General features: G+C 42.9%; 1 protein-coding gene across 5 annotated transcripts; it reads right to left on the reverse strand.

Moving 5' to 3' along the window:
• Positions 1-251: 251 nt before the first annotated feature.
• On the reverse strand, positions 252-18,235 carry LOC123060905 (uncharacterized). 5 transcript variants are annotated; one of them, XM_044483775.1, is made up of 12 exons: positions 17,810-18,235; positions 5,554-5,733; positions 4,833-5,460; positions 4,568-4,718; positions 4,287-4,481; positions 2,145-4,185; positions 1,549-1,934; positions 1,388-1,472; positions 1,172-1,309; positions 948-1,051; positions 802-845; positions 252-698 (listed from the first exon to the last, which is right to left on the reverse strand). In XM_044483775.1, exons 5-7 carry the CDS (start codon positions 4,461-4,463, stop codon positions 1,660-1,662), a joined length of 2,493 nt encoding a protein of 830 aa, XP_044339710.1. In that variant the 5' UTR covers positions 4,464-4,481; positions 4,568-4,718; positions 4,833-5,460; positions 5,554-5,733; positions 17,810-18,235; the 3' UTR covers positions 252-698; positions 802-845; positions 948-1,051; positions 1,172-1,309; positions 1,388-1,472; positions 1,549-1,659. The 5 variants fall into 5 exon arrangements, with proteins under 5 accessions (XP_044339710.1, XP_044339706.1, XP_044339708.1 ...); XM_044483771.1 differs by having other exon boundaries at positions 1,549-2,039; positions 17,810-18,233; XM_044483773.1 differs by having other exon boundaries at positions 1,549-2,039; positions 5,554-5,741; positions 17,810-18,233.
• Between the last annotated feature and the right edge of the window lie 370 nt (positions 18,236-18,605).

The following is an 18,605-nucleotide window of genomic DNA, read 5'->3' on the forward strand; positions in this document are numbered from 1 at the left end:
TCAGACAAAAGTTAGTTGTGAGCACCCAAAGTAATTTCTTCTTATGATTTGGATAAATGTTTGTACTTGATAGTATTTGATTGATAGCTATGATACTGAATTTAAGTATGATAAATAATATGATCTATAGCAGAAATATAAACACTTTGAAAGACAGCAAGAAGTTTAGCTGTGAGCCCAAATTTTGCTGTGAGCAAGAAGAACAAGCATACAAGTTATTTTATTCATATGGTGTGGAACAATCTTTGGACTTAAGAGTACGTTTTAGAAATATATTATACAGAATTTAAGAATGATAGAGACCGTGAGTGCAATATATACTGTTAGTAGCGGAAATATGAGATACATAAAGTGATTAGAAGACAGCAAGAAGTTGTGCTGTCATTTCCTTACATACTGGCAATACAAACATTGGTTATAAAGCAGGGAATAACCTTAATAGTTTAAAAGTACCATACATAACGACGATTGCACGGAATGAACATTGTTCATTTCAGATGAAACTAGTACATCATATGAAATAACTTGCAGTACGTAGCGAAGGCTACATAGGCAACAACATGGTGGAGGAATCAGTCTGTTGTTGTCTTCACGGCGGATGCTATCTTCTTAATCTCAGGCCTCCTTGGATTGAGATCATTGAAGCGGTGGTAAACAAGGATATAGCATATTTCCTTCCTGAAGACATCCATTGCCCACTGTAAGGAAGCAAGGAAGAGTTAATAGTGGATGAACTTGTACATAGGAAGGTGTGATGTTAAAGAAGATTGTGAGAACATTGTTGTGTGTTCAATAGTAAACCTTGTAATTTCCAATGAGCTCTTTGCCATTGTGACACAGAAGGACTTTAAGAACCCAAAACCACAGTCATCATTGCCATAATAATAATTATTATTAGTATTTCATTATATTACTGAAGTATATAACAAAAGATGTAGCATACATACTTGTTTGTTTGTTTTCCAGTAGAACAATACTTCATTGGGAAATCAGTAAATGCGAAAGCACTCTTGTGGAGACAATCATTCAATGATTTTTGGAGATTGCTGGCCTGCAATTTGTTGAGAAAGGTCGTGAATGCAAATTATTTATGTGAGAAATTTCAGGTACCGTATTGAACATTTATCAGAATTAGGAAATCTGAAATAGAACTAGTAATAGAATGACCTACCATGTTCTCCAACATAACCCTGTGCGGGTGTTCACCTTCTTTGACTTCTAAGTTAGAGTCATAAATTTCAATTGTGTTTTGCGTGAGGTTAATGACAGCCAGAATCCAATGGTTGTCCGATAGTGTAGGCAGAAATAGCTTGAAAAAAGTACAAATTTGTTTATTAGTAACATGTACTTACATAAGAAAGTAAAAATGTAGATTGTGAAAGATTACCTGCTCAACATTTTGAAGTGGCAACTTTCTAAGCTTCTTGCAGAGATATGCATGGTTGCATTTATTTCCTTTTTAGCAATTCGGTCTAAATAAGAATCCAGAGTTGTTAGATAACAAGAATGGAATGAAAATTATGCGTAATAAAAGTAAAGAGTGCTTACTATAATAGTCTGGTCCAATATAATCTTGGTCTTTGATCCCCAATCATACATAAGTGCCACGGACAGTAACCACATCATATTTTTGCACATCTTTCCTTTTGGCATTAGGCATTATACTAACTCTCTTTCTGTTACAGAAGCTGGACCTATCCTTATCTTGGTACCACCTGTGTCATTATCGTTGCGTCGTCGTGTCTTACGTAAACCTCGGAACTTGCTACAGGCGACAAGAGTATTGTACATGTCGTTCAACTTCTTCACCAGATATTGCTTCTTCTTTATGAGCTCAGATATACCTTCGACGATCTCCTCTTTCTTCTGATAACGCTGTTTTCTCATCTTCATAGAAGGATTTATGCTACCAGCACAATCAAAACATTCTCCATCTGGTAATGGCTCAGCAAGCTTAGAGATGTGGTCACAATCAATTGTTTTAGGAGATGAAGGTTCATCGGCTATGTGAACTATCTCTATATCTCTGAAGCTGTGTCCTGATATTTGAATATTTACAAGTCAAATAATTATTACTATACTAAGTCATGTAAAATATAAATACATTATTTAAGTGAGAACAATTGTTGGTTGTATTAACTTACTAGGAGTTAAATAAGAAGTATGAGAGTCTGAATCTTGCTTGCCCACTTTAGATATATCATCATCTTTGGTGCGCTCAGAACTTACTCGGGCAGATGAATTGTCGGAAGGATGTTCTTGGGATTCATCTTGTTTTTTTGCAGTTATATCCATTTGGGCAACGTTTGCAACATCTTCTTGTGTAGACTGACAAGATGATGATTCTATGTCTCCTGCAGTGCACTGAGTCTGTATTTCTGCTAATGCAAGAGTTTGTTCTAAGTTTTCACTGAGCACTTCATTGATAGCAAGACTTAGTGATTCGTTGTTATCATTTGCAGGTGCTAGATTCGGTGTCATACATAGAATCATTTCCACACATTTGTCTAGTATTTTTTTATCAGAATCTTGCAGTGTTGAGGATTCCTTTGGTGAGGTTTGACCAATTTGCAATGTGATATCTGAGGGTACAGTGCTTGGTTTTGGCATATCATCAGGTAACTTAGAAGGGTCTATCTGCAAAACATCCAAACTGGAGGAGCTATGGTCGGGCAGAACAGAAGTTTCCAAAACAATAGGCTGATTATCTTCAATTCTTGAGACTTCCTGGAGCGTAGATGCAACATTATGTTGGGTAGTATGAATAGTAGCACCCGCTGGTACATTCATCCTATCATATTCCCTGGTCATCTGACTGACTGACATAATTGATACATCACCTACTATTTGTATGGATAAAGGTGGGGAAGAAATATTTGGAACATCTTTTGAAGTGGAATCAGTATCAGCAATTTCAATATCTTTCGTCGATAGAATATCAATTTTGCTGACATCAAGATTTTCCAAATGATCATTCGATTGTTTCTGAATGCCATCTTCAAGTGTCGTCTTGTCTGTATGTTGTAGTTGAACAACATCTGATGCAGGATTGTGTGGGAAACTATGATTCTTGGTAGCTTTCTGTGCATCAGAAACATCTATTTGAGATGAAGATTTTGTTGTTTTTGGATCAATGAAGGCAATCTCTTGAATTCCATCAGCAGTTGGTGCCATAGTAACGGTATTACCTACTTCATGCAAAACATCTTTGGATGAATCCTGTTGTGGATGTTGAACAGCAAATGCATTACTCTCTGGCTGATCCCCTTGGTTGCCATGTCCAAGCACATTATGAGCACTAGTAACAGGTAGAAGAAAAGCACTATCCGCTTGACCATCAGTACCAACAAACTTCATTATTGATGAATCTTCACTTGGCATGTTGCTTCTCTCAGTTTGAACAGAATGTGACTGGACTTGGTCTGCAGCAATGTTGGGAATAACAATTGCAGTTGTGGGAACGATGACTTCAGAGACTAATTCTGGGGGATGTGTAGAAGCAGAATTATTTGATGACGGTACCACATTGGCAACAAAAGTCTCTTGTCTTTCTAAGGCGGTTGTTGCAGAACATGCTGTAGCATCAGACTTGAGATTTTGAAAAGTGCAAATGCTTTCCACCAATGGATCTTTACAAGCAGCAGGTTCAGCCTCAACAATCTGATCCGTGGTAGTCAATTCTTTAGAAGAAGAAGGCTCGTACTGAGTAATCTGAGCAAGCATTGGCGAAGCAGGATGGAAGTTGTCAGCTTCGACACCTTCAATGTTCACAAAATTGGTTCCTGGTTCTGATTCATGAGTACCAATTTCTAAAGTTTCATTCATGAAGGTTGGAGATGCCGGTGTTCCGGCTGTCAACTGCTGGGTGACATCAACATGAGTGCTAGTTTCGTGAACCAGTTGAGCAGACTGGGAAGAATTGAGAACAGCTTCATCTAGATTGGAGTGACATGGACTTTGTGTTCCTATAGTTCGTTTCGTCAAAGTTGCATCATCATTGTGTAGAGAACTTCCTGGACATGCATCATCAATCATCGGTAACATAGCCTTCTGAATCTCTTCCTGGACCAAGGCTGCCATTTCCTTGGTTTTCTTAATTTGAAGCTGTTGCAGTTTGTTTTGAAGCTTTCGTTCAGACACAGTTATCAACCTTTGTCGATCGGCTGTGTACTGGTCTTCAAGAATCTTTATCCGTTTGATCAAATTATGCAAGTTGGACAGAGACTAATTCATGAATATATCAATGAAAAATAATGAACTAGTGTAACACAGATTTAAGAAATCACCTCATCTGTAGGTTGATGTGACAGGCGCTTTTTAGAAACTTGTACTACTTGTGGAGGAAGTTTATATTTCTCCTGGCCAGGTACAGTACTTATATTAGTTGTTACTGGTGGGGTGGAATGTGTAGATTTTTCGTGATCATCAAGATCATCATTATGGTCTTCTGCAGTAGGGAACATTGCTAACTTTTCATCGTCCTGCAATAGAATACATGAAGATTCAGTTAATAAGTTAAAGGAAATAGGTAAAATGAAGAGTATTAATAACTACATGATTTGTATACCAGTAAGCTCTCAAACAACTTGCAATGGTCATGTGTCTTCTTTTTTCCAGTATGATCTATTTGTTCCAGTACTGCTGAACCCACATTTAATCCTTGGGTAACCCTGAGGTATTTTGACTAAATGTGATTGAAGTAGATCCACATATATGAGCTGCAATAATTAGACAGAATATAAATAGGGTTTATTAGTACCACTGTGATGTGAATGTGTAGTGGAAGCATAGTATGTGCAATTTTTTAAAGGAATGTGTATGTGGAAGCTTACATGTAGAATATGTACGCATCCACCGACATTCAGGTTGGGCACTTTGTTTTTCCTTGATTCACGGATTGCCTCGATAAGGTACTCAGCAGCAAAACGACACCAATTCATACGAGGGATGTCGCTCAAGTCCTTCAAAGCTCCTAGCAGGTAACTTCTATTAATTTGGTAACCAGTCGTCGGAGCTAAGTAGGTGCAGAATGACTTGCATGAAACACAAGCAAAACTTGTCCTTGTCTTTCTCCTCTTTGTACGTTAACATCATGTCTGTCGCTTCCTTGAGTGATTCTCCTCTTCCGGCCGTAGCAGACTTGAATTCAGTTTTACCTCTGAAAGGTTTGTCACGAACCCTACCTGGACGGGGCATTGGAACTGCTTTGTCAAGAGCAGGTAACTTCAACAGGTTTTCAACAACTTGTACTATAGAAACCTTCCTGTTTCTGAATACTAGACACTTGTTGTCGCAGTCTACTCTTTTCATCAGCCATATAGTTAGCTTTCTGGGTAACTTGCACTCAATCATGTGAATGAGTGATCCAAATCCCAATTCTTCTATCCATTGTAGCTGTTCTGGACATAGTTTTTTTATAATGGCGCGTATCTTGTTTGGATCACATTTCCAATTGATTGTCTACATGCATGTTCGGGGGAAGCAGAAGGTTAGTGCTGCCATCAATAATTACATTTTAAAGCGATGCAAACATCTAGTGTACTAAGTAAATACCTGCTTAACTTCGGGGGAAGCTGCTCTCTTAAGTTTCTTCGGAGATCTTCTACGGCTATTCCTGGTTGATTTTGATTGAGAGGAAACATCAGTATCACTCATGTCGACGCTACAGCTTTCATCAGAGTTAGTTGTCTCAAAGGTTGGAGATTTCCGGCGACGGCGTGCAGAATTAGTCATCTGTGAAACTAAAAATTCAAAATTGAGAACAAGCATAGGTAGAAATAATAAAGTGGTCAAGAGGAAATTCAGTTATCAGTAACTTTAACATTTTAGATTCTTTGGAGCTGAATGTACTTACAACCTGTGGACTTATGAAACCCCTAGGTTACGTACGGATGTAGCAGTTTAGTATGGATTTTAGTCAAATTTGAACACTATATCTAACATTTCAGTACCCACTGTGTACCCTTAACACAAATTATGTGCCATCTTATTTGAAAAAAAAGTCTGCAGTCTGTACTTAAAAAATGTATTTCAATAAAAATTGAAATCATGTAGAATAGCCATATCACAAGCACGTTGAGATATAGTTTCTTTAACCTATTTCAATACAAATTGGAATCATGTAGAATAACAATTGAAATCCTGTAGAATAGCCATTTCACTAACAAATTTAAGGTTCTTATTTCAATAAAAATTGAAATCATGCAGCCATTTCACTTGCACGTTCAGATATAGTTTCTGTACCTTATTTCAATACAGATTGGAATAATGTACAATAGCCATTTAACTAACAATTTGCACGATTTTATTTCAATGAAAATTGAAATCATGCACACAGAGTGTACCCTTCAAACGAATTAAGGGAACTAGAAATCATATTTCAATCACAGTTTCTGTAACAAATAACTATCTCACTTTGAACATCTCATTACTAATGAGCTACCGCTTTTTCTAGTTTACACATGGGGATCTAGGGTTAGAGAACCAAAGCATTTATCAACTACGGAATATAGGTTTAGAGGTCGCGGGTTTCTACATATCTAACCAAAATAAGCTAAATGTAGAAACTGTAAATGAAGATGAGCAGCAGGAATTATGAGTAAATGAAGATGGATATCTAACCTTTACGAACTAATGAGGGCGGCGGAAGTAGGTCAGTCGGAGGGGAAGAAAAGCGACAGGTGAGCCGCCAAAATACGCGGGCCGGCTGCCGAGGCGACGGGGAAGAAATCAACAGTTCAGCCGCGAAGAACGCGGCCAGGCGGCGGAGGAGATGGCGGCGGATGAATCATGGAAACCGATGGAAGAAGAAGATAGGTTTGCGGGGGGTGGGTGAGGACTAGGGGGGTAAAGAAAAGGAGTTAATAATAAGTGGGGCCAACCATTGATAGGACGTAATGATCAATACAACGGCCCGGGCAGATGAATACACTCATATACAAACGTGTGGGCCATCAAAAGGCACGAATGGCAAACAATGCCAACTGTGGATGCCGCTCCGGTACATATCCCCTCCGGTAAAAAGAGGTTTGCGCTGTTCCCAATTATACATGAGTACATGACCATCTCACGCTCTCGCCGCCGGCGCCGTCACGTCACTGGTCGAGCTGGTGGTGGTGGAGCAGCCGAACAGGCTGCGTACGTACGTGACGCCCGCGGGTCGCCATTTGCCGCCGCACGTCGCCGTCGGTCCCGGGCCACCCGCAACAGCAGCAAATAAAAAGAAGGCGCGATCCTTCCGCGAGCGCAGGTACGTTTCGTGCGCGATCGATCGCTGTGGGAGTAGTGATGAGACGCCGACGGCGAAACCCAATTAACACGAGCACCGCGGTCTGTCCATGATCGATCGCCTCGCACGCTAGCTCCCCGTGGAAAATCCTCGATCGGGGCACGTCGTTTTCGCATGGCCTCGAAAAAGCTAGCTGGACGCCGTGACAACGCATGCATTGGCGCATTGCAGTAACATTTCCGTGGCTGGCTGGACGTACGTACGCCGTGGAGTATTTCGGACAACTCCCCATATATCCCCGGCCGGTGTGTACAGCGGTGGGAGGGAGCACGGGGTCTGATATAGCGACATCTGCCTCTCTGCCTGTGCGTCGTCCACCCCATGACCATGGCCATAGGATTGCAGGTAAATATAACAACAATAATAGCAAAGACAGGCTATGCAGTAGAATAGAATTAACCAAAAGCAGTAACATGCTACACTACTCTAATGCAAGCAGTAGAGAGAAGGAATAGGCGATATCGGGTTGATCGGAGGGGAGGGAGGCTTGCCTGGTTGTTCTGGCAAGGAGTCGTCGTCGATGTAGTCGATCACGAGGGGTATCGGCAGCGGTCTCGGGGTCTACCGAAAAGAAGTAACGGAGGGGGAACACAATAAATAACAAAGCAATCAAAGCATCAATATAACGAGGCAATATGTGGTGCCAGGGGTGATCTAACGCAGGGATAGGTGATACCAGGGAAGTGGGAAAACTTCCGGTAAAGTATTCTAGGTGTTTCGCCTTTTCGGACAGACAAACCGAAGGGGGGCAGTTGCAAGTTTGCTATGCTAGGGACGTGCGGTGGACGAACGGATTGCGTATTTGGATTCGTCTCGTCGTTTTGAACAACTTTGATATATAAAGTTTTTCCATCGAAGTTACGGATGAATTTCTGCGAATTTCCGAAGATTTAAACAGCTATTTGAAATTCCTGAAAATTGGCTAAGTCCAAGAATTGTTCAGTTTTTAAACTCCACTTAGCTGTTTTTCAAAGGCTATAACTATTAATCTGCCCATCCTATAGATTAGTGCCTTATATCAATATTGACCACCTTCCTGATATCTACAAGATGATAACAATTGCATCACTCTTAGAGTTCATTTGCTTAATCAAAACTTTGCTTGAAAAGTACCACTTGTTAATTCCAAAAACTGTTAACATATATGAACATAGGATTTTGTGATTTTCACAGGATTTAATCCATGCTTTATTTAAATTTGGTCCAATGGGGTAACTTGGAGCTTCTCAAGTGTACTACCTTCCCATATTATTTTTACTCCTGTTAACAGTCGTTTAGCAGTAGATTAGGGGTTGCCTAGGGGGGTAGTCAATGTAGAATTTAAAAAGCTAGCTACTGCTACAGTAACATTCAGTTACTGTAGCGGAGCAGCAGTGGGCGCGCACACACTACACACTGCACGGACTCACTATACAGGGCCGGCCAGAGGCACACAGCCGTGGCACAGCCGGCCACAGACGGTGCACACACACACACTGGACACACACTCACGCACACACATCACACGCCACGCATGGCCATAGCCAGGCAGCAGCCGGCATAGCAAGCAGCAGTAGCAGTACGGGGCATGCGGAGGTGATAGCGGTAGCGGCTCTAGGCAGCAGCATAGCAGCGGTAGCAAGCAGACAACATGAAGCGGCAGGCACGCGTGCAACGGGCAGCAGTAGCAGCAAGCATCAGCGCAGCGGCATGCACACAAGCTGGGCGCGGGGCGCGCCGCTGCACGGCGTGCGCGTGGGCGCGGCCAAACACAGGCGGCCACCAAGGCACGCGGCGAGCGCGGCCAGAGGCGCAGCAGCACGCGCACAGGAGCGAGCGCGTGGACGACGCGGGGCGGAGCAGCGGACAGCGGCGTGTGCAGGGCAGGTGCGGGTTGCGGTCGGCGGCCTACGGCGAGCAGCGGCATTAACGCGAGCTAAGTCGAACGAAAACGACGCCGGCGACCACTTCCCACGGCGCCGACGGTGGTCCATCGCGAAACTAGCTACAGAGGGAGCAACCAAAACCAAGAGATAGAGGAGGGGGTGCGCGGGCTCACCTCGAGGTCAGGGGAAAACTCAGGGGAGCCAGGGGTTGTTGGAGTCGTGGGGATCGACGACGGGGCAGAGGTCGCATCCGATGAAGGGCATCAACGCGGACGGCGTCCCAGGTGCACCACGGCCTCGATCCAGTGGCGGAGACGAATGAGACGACCATGCCGGAGCTCCTGGACATCGCGGTACGACGTATGGTGGTCGGTGGACACGTGGACGAGCAGCAGCGGCGACGGCTATCTCTCGGGCGACGGGAAAAACAACAAGGGCGAGTGAGAGGGGAGAGGGGAATGAACTAGGGTTCGCAGGGGCGTTCGCGACGCCGGCCTTATACATCAGGGGGGCGTGGGATGGCCGACGCGTGGCAATCCAAGCCATGGACGTGCTTGGGTCGCCGTTCCTGATGAACAGAGGAAGAGGACGTGGAGGTTTGGTGGTCTGGCCTTAGACTGTGGCCACTAGGGCCCAATAGCACAATGATGTTTTCTCTTTTCTAATTCTTATTTTGAATTTTCTTCACTGTTTGCATTTATTTTAGTTAGTAATTGATTTTTGCTCAATATGAAACTTGACACAAAATACAGGGAAATATTCTGGGTTGGCACAAAAAGTTTGGGGGCAATTAGAATTGTGTAAGCATTTTTAGAAATTGAGAAGGTTGGGTAAATGGCTGCTGGTCCACTTAATTAAATTCCAGGGACATTTTGGTAATCCAAATGAGGTTGGTTTCGCCATGAAAATTACTCAGTGGATATTTGAAATATTATGAGCATTTTTATCCTAGTGTTTTTTTAGAGTACGTCAATAGCGTACCTTAACTTTATAGAAGAAGAGGGCAATGGTCACACAAGAATTATAAGAATGGAAGAATCAAACACATTCAGCGCCGCATCAAGGGCGAGCGCTCGCGATGTCCACGTCGGATTTGCTACGGGACAAATGGTTCGCTTCATCGAGAAGAAAGAGAGAAAGATATTGGCCAGCGGCCCAAACCCCAGTCCCCACCCCCTATTCCTCTCCCTCTCTCTTTCCCTCATCTGCCGCCGCCGCCGCCACCGATGCCCTCCGCGCAGCAGCCGCCGCCACCGGTGCCCTCCGCGCAGCAGCCGCCGCCACCACTGGCACCCAGGTGTGGCGCTGCTCTTCCCCACGGCCCTGACGGCAAGGCGGCGACAAGAGCATCGGAGCCACTTTTGGCCTCCCCACACTGGCCTGCGCATCTCCGCCCCCCGCTTTGCCTCCTCCACCACCGGCTCCTAGCGAGGCGGGAACGAAGCCACCATCGCCCTCCCAGGTCCTCTTCCCATCCCTCTGGCCCCCTCCCTCCCTGATTCGTCTTCTTTCCACCACTCTCGTTCGTCAGTTGCCACTCTCTCCTGCCTCCCCTAGCGCCCTCGATTCGGAGGCAACAGAGGATAGCCCGCGGGCGAGCTCGAGCTGGAGGCAGTGTTGCATTGACATATCCAACCATCCTATATGTCCACTTTTGGTCCATTATTTGTCTACACCAGTCATTTGATGAATTGCTATAAGAAACTGTATGAAGTGTTTTGCTGTATGTTTGAAGCAGGTAAGGCATGATGTAGCTATACTTTTGAAAATCACTCATGATTGTCCTGAGTCCCTGGCAATGAATCATGTGGTGATGCAAATTTCTGATGTCCCTGCCATTCACACTGACGAAAGCTTGTTGGAGTGTCTTCAACCTTGTTGATGTTCAGTGAGTGAAAGTAAGCACAAATTGCCTTCTTTTAACCTTGTTGATGTTCAGTGAGCGAAAGTAAGCACAAATTGCCTTCTTTTAATCCCCACACCTTCTAGCCCCTTCAGATTATGCTCTCTTTACTAGGTTTCTAATTTTGCTAGATTATTTTCTCTATCCTCGGATGCTTAATCTTGGTAATTTGCTCAGCGCCAGTGCTAATCAACTCAAACAATTTAGAATAGCGAGCTTTCTGTGTTTTCCCTTTTGTTTTCTGTGTGCAAGGTGTATGCAGATCTATTGGAGTTCATACAATGCAACAGTTACAGATTAATTAGTAGTTTCCTTTGTTCTTATACTTGCAGATTTGGATTCTTGCATTCTCGTGCATACCACCTTGCAGAATTGAACACTGATTCCCGGGCTCCACTTCAGATCTATTATATGGATGCAGAACATATGCCAAGATGTTTACAGTATTGTGGTTGCGCCATAGAAGTCTTTCTTGCTGTGAACCTAATTTGGAATCCAGTGTTTCTGTCTCTATTTGCTTGTTCTGAATTCGAGAGTCTTTTGAATCCAGTGCGGTTTCAGTACTACTAGGTGTGAGGAGGAGGTTAGCCTTGATGGCCAGGTGGTACCTTGGAAGGACACCTTTCGGTATTTGGGGTCAATGTTGCAGGAGGATGAGGGTATTGATTGCGAGATCTTATGGGTTTCACCTCTAGCCTACCTCAACTTGTTTGGACTAAAGGCTTTGTTGTTGTTGTTATTGTTGTTGTTGATCAATCATTTAAAGCAGCGATTACATATTTATCTAGAAAGTGGTACTCTCCTTCTGCCTTATTTTGGAGGAACATAAGGCAAGTTTCTATTAATACCCTCCAACTAATGGCAAGAAGTTTGATCAGTTTCATAAACTCCCTATATTTCTAGCTCCAGACCATGATTTTCTGTGCTCATATTTTTTATGTATTGTTTATTAGTCATACATACATTCTACTCACTAGGGTTTGATCTTTTCTTCCCTTATATGAATGAAAGGCCAGATCGAATTGGGATGACTTTCTCCACGTCATTAAGGATCTTCTATTATCAAGCATGGATCATCTTCTTTTGACAATTGGTAATGTTTGCACTTCGCAGTAAATTGGGCATATTCACTGGTTCTTCCTCCTACAATGGTGCATGTACAAATTTTAATAATTCTGTATGCTGGCCAGTAAACTTCCAGTGTTTATTTTCTCAGACTTCTCACTAGCTTATGGTGTCTGTTACATTGAAGCGGTTTGAGAAAGCAAGCAAATCGTTCGAGCCTACGTATTTATATGGTGTGGAGAAGGTAAGGTTCTTGGCTCATCGATATGATCTGGTCATTTTTATTGATGCGGGACTACTTAATGAACTTCCTAGCTCTGGCAGTGACAGCAAGAAAATAAGCTTCTTTGACCAGGTTTGTCTTCTGTTGTATCCTTGAAATATTTCACGACATACGTTGAATGGATGATAGATCTCATACTTGCAAGGGATATTTACTAACAAACTACCAAAAATATATAATTGCTTTATTGTGACAAGTTTTTATATAAAAGGCACATGTGAGCTTGGTTAGTAGTTTTCTGTTGGAAGTCCATGGGATTTCATATGCACAAGTAGATGTATTGTTTCTTTCATATGCATGAACTATCCAGAATACTGGATTATTCTCTTTGTTTCAAGTTTGCTGTTCTTTTGGAGACTAAATCCATGGTGAACAATTGGGATTATATATAACTGAAATAGGTTTGATTCGCAAACACTGAAGCATGTTTGGTTTCAAATGTGTCTTTGCTCAGTGCAGGTCTTACAAAGAAGTTTTGAAAGTAGGCTTGAATCCACCAAGATCTCGATGGAGCTCAAACATTGATGTAACTTGTCTCTTGATATAATGTGAGACGAATATCAAATCTTAAATTGTAGTGCAAGCATGTATCATCTACTATGTGGTAGAAATAATGATGAGAGGATGTCTACTGTGCTTCTTTTATGTTGCAATGGAACTTCTATTTCTATCTATGTACTCCAGATAGCCTCCACTGTACCTATCACTTGTGACCGAGGACAATTCCATGTGTACTAAAATTGCTTGTGCTATCACTTAGATTTGTGTTCCGTGCCACCTTAATCTTCTACCTATGCAATCTCAGCAGCTTCTCATGTATGAATAATTACTTGCATATACTGTTTAGATCTTATCGTCAAGTTGGCTATACATTTTGGTTTGACAAATGGTGCGGCGCTTTTCCTATCTAACGGAAAATCATGTATATGTAACCAACAAGAACAAATTATCTCCTGGAAGAAACTTTTTTGTTACCTATAGTTGTTTTGTTTATAGAAATAATGCATTTCCCATTTGTTGTAACAAACATTTTTATTTTTTGGTATGCATGGTTTCAGCCTTTGGTGCTCAATTCTGTAAATTGATAATTCACATAATATATAGAAATTTTCGTAAAAAGCTTTCAGATGTTCTTATAAATCTTAAACCTACTATCCTCTGTTGATTGCTCTACTATCCTCTGTTCTTATAAATTTTCGTAAAAAGCTTTCAGATGTTCTTATAAAGCTTTAGTTGTCTGTTTCGTCTTCGTTTCGTCCAGGTTGACCTTCATCCGTCGTCAAGGTAGGATTCATCATGTGTTCATCCATATATATAAAGCACACTCATGGTGTCGTGGCTCGTGCGTGACCTACCACTGGAGGTACACAAAGTTCCTCAGCCTGAATCGAGATGCCACTGCTGAACAATTGGCTCATGACACCCTTGTCTGTGAGATTTCTGGATGTCTTTGATTATTGAGATTTCTTAAAGCTTTGTTCTGCCTGTGTATAGAACACATGAAGTGAGAGTCTTTGATCAAGAAGTAGGCTATTCTGCAGGACAAGAGGCTGCCTGAATGGTAAGAAATTCAGATCAATCTCAGTGTCAGTCACTCGTATATATATTTTCCATTAAACTGTCTAATTACTCAATTGATCAGTGACTAATTGCAGAAGAATTTTGGATAGTATTAGTGCTCGGCAATTGGTATTAGCAGGCTGGCGAGCGCAGATTTCAGCCTCTTTGTTGAGGCTTGCGGTGGTTAGTCTGGGATGAGCTCTAGGGCTGGGTCGTTTCATATCTGTCCTTTTCTTTGATTTCTTTTTGGTTCCTGCTCTGTAAGGTGATTCTCGGCTGAAATTACCATTGAAGGTAATTATGATCTACCACAATTATCAATCCATATTTTAACTTGGAGTTGAACACCTGCACAACAGTATAAAGTTTCAACGTTCTGGTTGTAATAGGATATATCAGGGCATTTTGAAAAGCCAATCCATTATCATGGTACCATGGAACAAACAAATAGTTACCTCACTTTTTGGTCTTTTCATGAAAGCTTTGGGTTGGGACGTGTGTTGCATCCAAGTTGTATTGCTTCATTGATTATCATCTCAGTTTTGAAGTGTGTAACTTAATGTGTGGGAATTAAACAACATGTGTTGAAAATGATTGCTGGTCAATCTAGCATGAAATTGTGTGTAACTTAACATTATAGTTACATCACTGGTCTTTTATTTTGGACTTGTCCAACAGTTGTTATCAACCTACATCCTGCTACTGTGATGTTTTTAGCTCATGTTGTATACTGGTAATTTGATTGCTCTGATATTGTTTCAGGACAAACAACCCCGTAGAGCTTGCGGCTGTAGGTGTATCTATTGTCATGTATAGTAAGTTTTTGAGTCTGAACATTTTCCGCTGCAAACGCTGGGGAGTGTCTCAATTATCGAAAACATGAAAGTATGTTGCTAAATGGGTTATATTTGCTTTCTGTAGCCAGCATATGAAAAATGTATAAAAGAACTGAGCATTATTTCTTATGGAATGGCATATTGTTATTCATATGTGTATTATTGACTTGCCAAATTATTGATCTCCTATAGTATGATCAGATCAATATGAAGAGTGTGGCTTCTATTTTTGTTAACATACCCTCATATTAAACTATTGTCGAGTGTTTATATTGCTTAGTGGTAACATCTACCTGATGGTTAGGTGGCTATTTGATCAAAGCAGGAACTCTAAAGTCTGTAGACAGCCTATGTGCGCAGAGAAACGTCTCAAGAGGCGCGCCATGGGCGCGCCCCTACCCCTAGTAACTTCCAAAGAGAGACGCACACCCTAGCACACCCAACTAGCTAGCCTATGCCTACGCTCTCACAAAACGAATCATATCCTCCTCCACCCAAACCCGCCAGTCTCCAATCTTCGAGCTCCGCAATAATGGCAAGTGCCAACTCTGACGCAGTCCTCTGCTGGTTGATCCGGTTAAAGACTCTGGCGTTGCGCTGCTTCCAAAGAGCCCAAATGGTCGCTATGATCACTGTGTCAAAACCGCGCTTGTGACCTTTCCTGAAGTTAGTCCTCGTGGTTAGCCACCACTCCAGGAAGGTGTCTACCGGTCTAGGGGTAGTGCCCCTCAAGCTCAATGCCTCGAATATGTAGTGCCACACTTCCCTGGCATAGACGCACAAAATGAGAATGTGCTCCGCATTGTCTTCATCTTGAAGTCACGTGAAACAAAGGGGACAAAGCATTCTGGAGACCATGCCTAGCTGTTCTGTCCAACGTCCAGATCCTGTGTTGCACTGCCAACCACACGAAGATTTTACACTTCAGGATAGCCCAACTTCTCCAAATGCAAGTGGCGTAGGGGGGCCTCTCGGCACCCTGGCAAAGCCGAATATAGGTGGATTTTGCAGTATAATCCGGATGGGTCTGCCGGCCAAGAGAAAAGGTCGTCTTTGGAGGGATCACGATTGATCGTACTTATCGCAAGGTTGAGGTGCAAGAGTTGCATGTGGCCAACAAAGTTTACCTCACCGCTGATATCAAGTAACCATCTCCCCTCCAGTAAGCCTTCCTCGACCGTGCGACGATTGATCGTGCGGGTGTCCACTTGAGCATGAATGAGCGGTGCAATGCCCTTAATCGCAAAGCCATGAATCCATCTGTCTCTCCAAAACAAGATCTTGCTACCCTTCCCCGCCGGGATGTGCACCATGCCGTCGAACACCTCCCGGGCCTCTCTGTCCACCGCCATGGGTAAACCTAGCCATGGTCTGTCAGGATCCGTCCTTCGTAGCCACTCCCACCGAACTCTCAGGGCTAGCCCTTGTAGCTGAAGATTGCGAACACCCAAACCGCCAAGCCAAGTAGGTTTGCAAACCAAGTTCCAGGCAACAAGGCATTGACCTCCGTTCACTTTATCTTTGCCTGCCCAAAAGAACGATCGCATCCATTGGTCAATCTCTTCAAAAACCCAGACCGGAGCCTCGGTAACCATAAAATAATGTATAGGTTTGGCCGCGATCACGGACTTAACTAGCACCAATCGACCTGGGCGGTGTATCAGCCCCCTATGCCAAGACGGGGCGAAACTCTTGGCTTGATCTAACATGGGCTGCCAATCGGCCCCCGAAAGCTGCTTTATAGCCAATTGAAGTCCAAGGTATTTGCATGGGAAGTTGCCCAATAGACAATGCAGGATGGACTCCACCCGGTCTCTATCGCTATTGTCCCCATGGATCATGATGGCCATTGACTTTTGATAGTTGATCCTTAGACCTGAAGCCTCACCAAACACCTGTAACACAGTCCTAACAAACCTGAGGTCCAACGCTTGGGGCTTTATGAACATGACTACGTCGTCAGCGTAGATTGACACCGACTGGTGGGCGGCGATGCCCAGGAACTTTCCAATGACACCTATCCAGCTCGCCGCAGACCAGAGTGCAGCCCCAAATCTGCTTACTCTAGCAAGTTTGTTATTAAAAAGTTCATGCAACTTTAGTACATGCCCAAGTTACACATAATGTTTTTGATTTGTAAAAAAGAGAAAATCTCCAAGCAATACCGAACAACGTTGGACTAATATGAGTACAAGTTAATAGATCTGAAGCATTTGGTTACTGGAACCTGACTCTGGTCCCTTTTATTTTTGTTACTTAATTAGCTTGATCAGCGGACATAACACCTTCTTTTGTTTTTCATGATCACAGAAACTTAATACTTGAGCTATCTAGAAAAAACACTAAAACTACTTGCGAATCCAGTGTATCTATATCAAGATATAGGTTAATAGATGTGAAGCTAATAGAACCTGACTATTGGTTGCTTTTATTTTAGTTACTTAATTAGGTTGAGCAGCTGCAGAACACCTTTTGTTTCATGATTGCGGAAGCTTAAGTTGTTGAGCTATCTTCTAGAAAAAAACACTAAAACTACTTGCTAATCCAGTGCATCTCTATCAAGATAAATCATTACTGCATCTACATTTTTGCCATATTGTGCACCATTATATGAATTGTTTCATAAAACAAAGTAGAAATTAACACAGGAAACATCTGGCACTAAGCCATCTTGGTGCATAACACAAAATCAGGGGCTTCTATCTACCGGTCAATGATGGGTCAGATTTCATGGGCTTCTATCTACTGACCAATTCAAAAACGAATTGTTCCATAAAACAAAGTAGAAATTGACACAGGAAACATATGATGCTAAGCCATCTTGGTGCATAACACAAAATCAGGGGCTTCTTCTAGCCAATACATAGTTGGGTCAGATTTCAGGGGCTTTTATCTACTGGCCAATTCAGAAACAATAAACTAAACAAGAGCAATCAGAAGTGGCAGCAATCAGAAACGTAAACTGAATCAGAGGCTTCTATCAACTGATTATATTTAGGGGATGCATACCTCTGGTGAAGCATGTTCGGATGGCAGATGTTGTTCCTCTGGTGAACTCAGCGGAGGCTACATTGTACGGCTTGACGGATGTTCTTCTTCAGCCGGCAAACTCGGCGGAGCTCGATGGAGATTCTGGTGACGCGACCTGATAGAGATTCTGGTCGAGGCTACTTCCTTCTTATGGCAGCCAAGTTGCTTCATGGCTTTGTGCTGGAGAAGGACACGGACTCTAACTTTGATCCAAATCCAACTTCGATCCAAATCAGAGAGGGGAGGTTGGGGATTGAGGAGGCTATGGGTGACGCCGGAGAATATTAAGGCCGGATGGGGAGGGGAAGGAGAAAAGGGCGGCGGATGGTGGCCGGATAAGAAGACTGTCCACCGCCGGCGGTGGCACCATTACGGATCGAAGAGAGCACGCATCAAAGAAGGAGCCCGTGCGTTTTCCCGATTAACCACTTTTAAAAGGACTGCGGGTCAAATCTATCAGACTACAGGGTCTGTTTTGCAACAACAAAATGTTATCTCAGGTTAGTAACTTATAAAGGGACTGCGGGTTTAGTTATCAAAATGTACAGTGACTTTTTCTCAAAAAGACTACGACGGTGAACTCGACAGACTCAACCCGTACTTTATTATTAGGGAGAGATTGTCAACGTCCTATGTTATTGGTTGGATCCACGTCCATGAATGAGATCTTTCTTGCGTAAACAAAAGAGCGCCAATTATTCAAAGCCCTCGTGCCCAAGACCTCAAGGTTGTGACTATGTCACACGGTGGGCATCAGCAGGCTAGGTAATTAATT

The sequence above is a fragment of the Triticum aestivum genome, chromosome 3A, assembly GCF_018294505.1.
Source record: "Triticum aestivum cultivar Chinese Spring chromosome 3A, IWGSC CS RefSeq v2.1, whole genome shotgun sequence".
In the NCBI taxonomy this organism is placed as follows: domain Eukaryota; kingdom Viridiplantae; phylum Streptophyta; class Magnoliopsida; order Poales; family Poaceae; genus Triticum; species Triticum aestivum.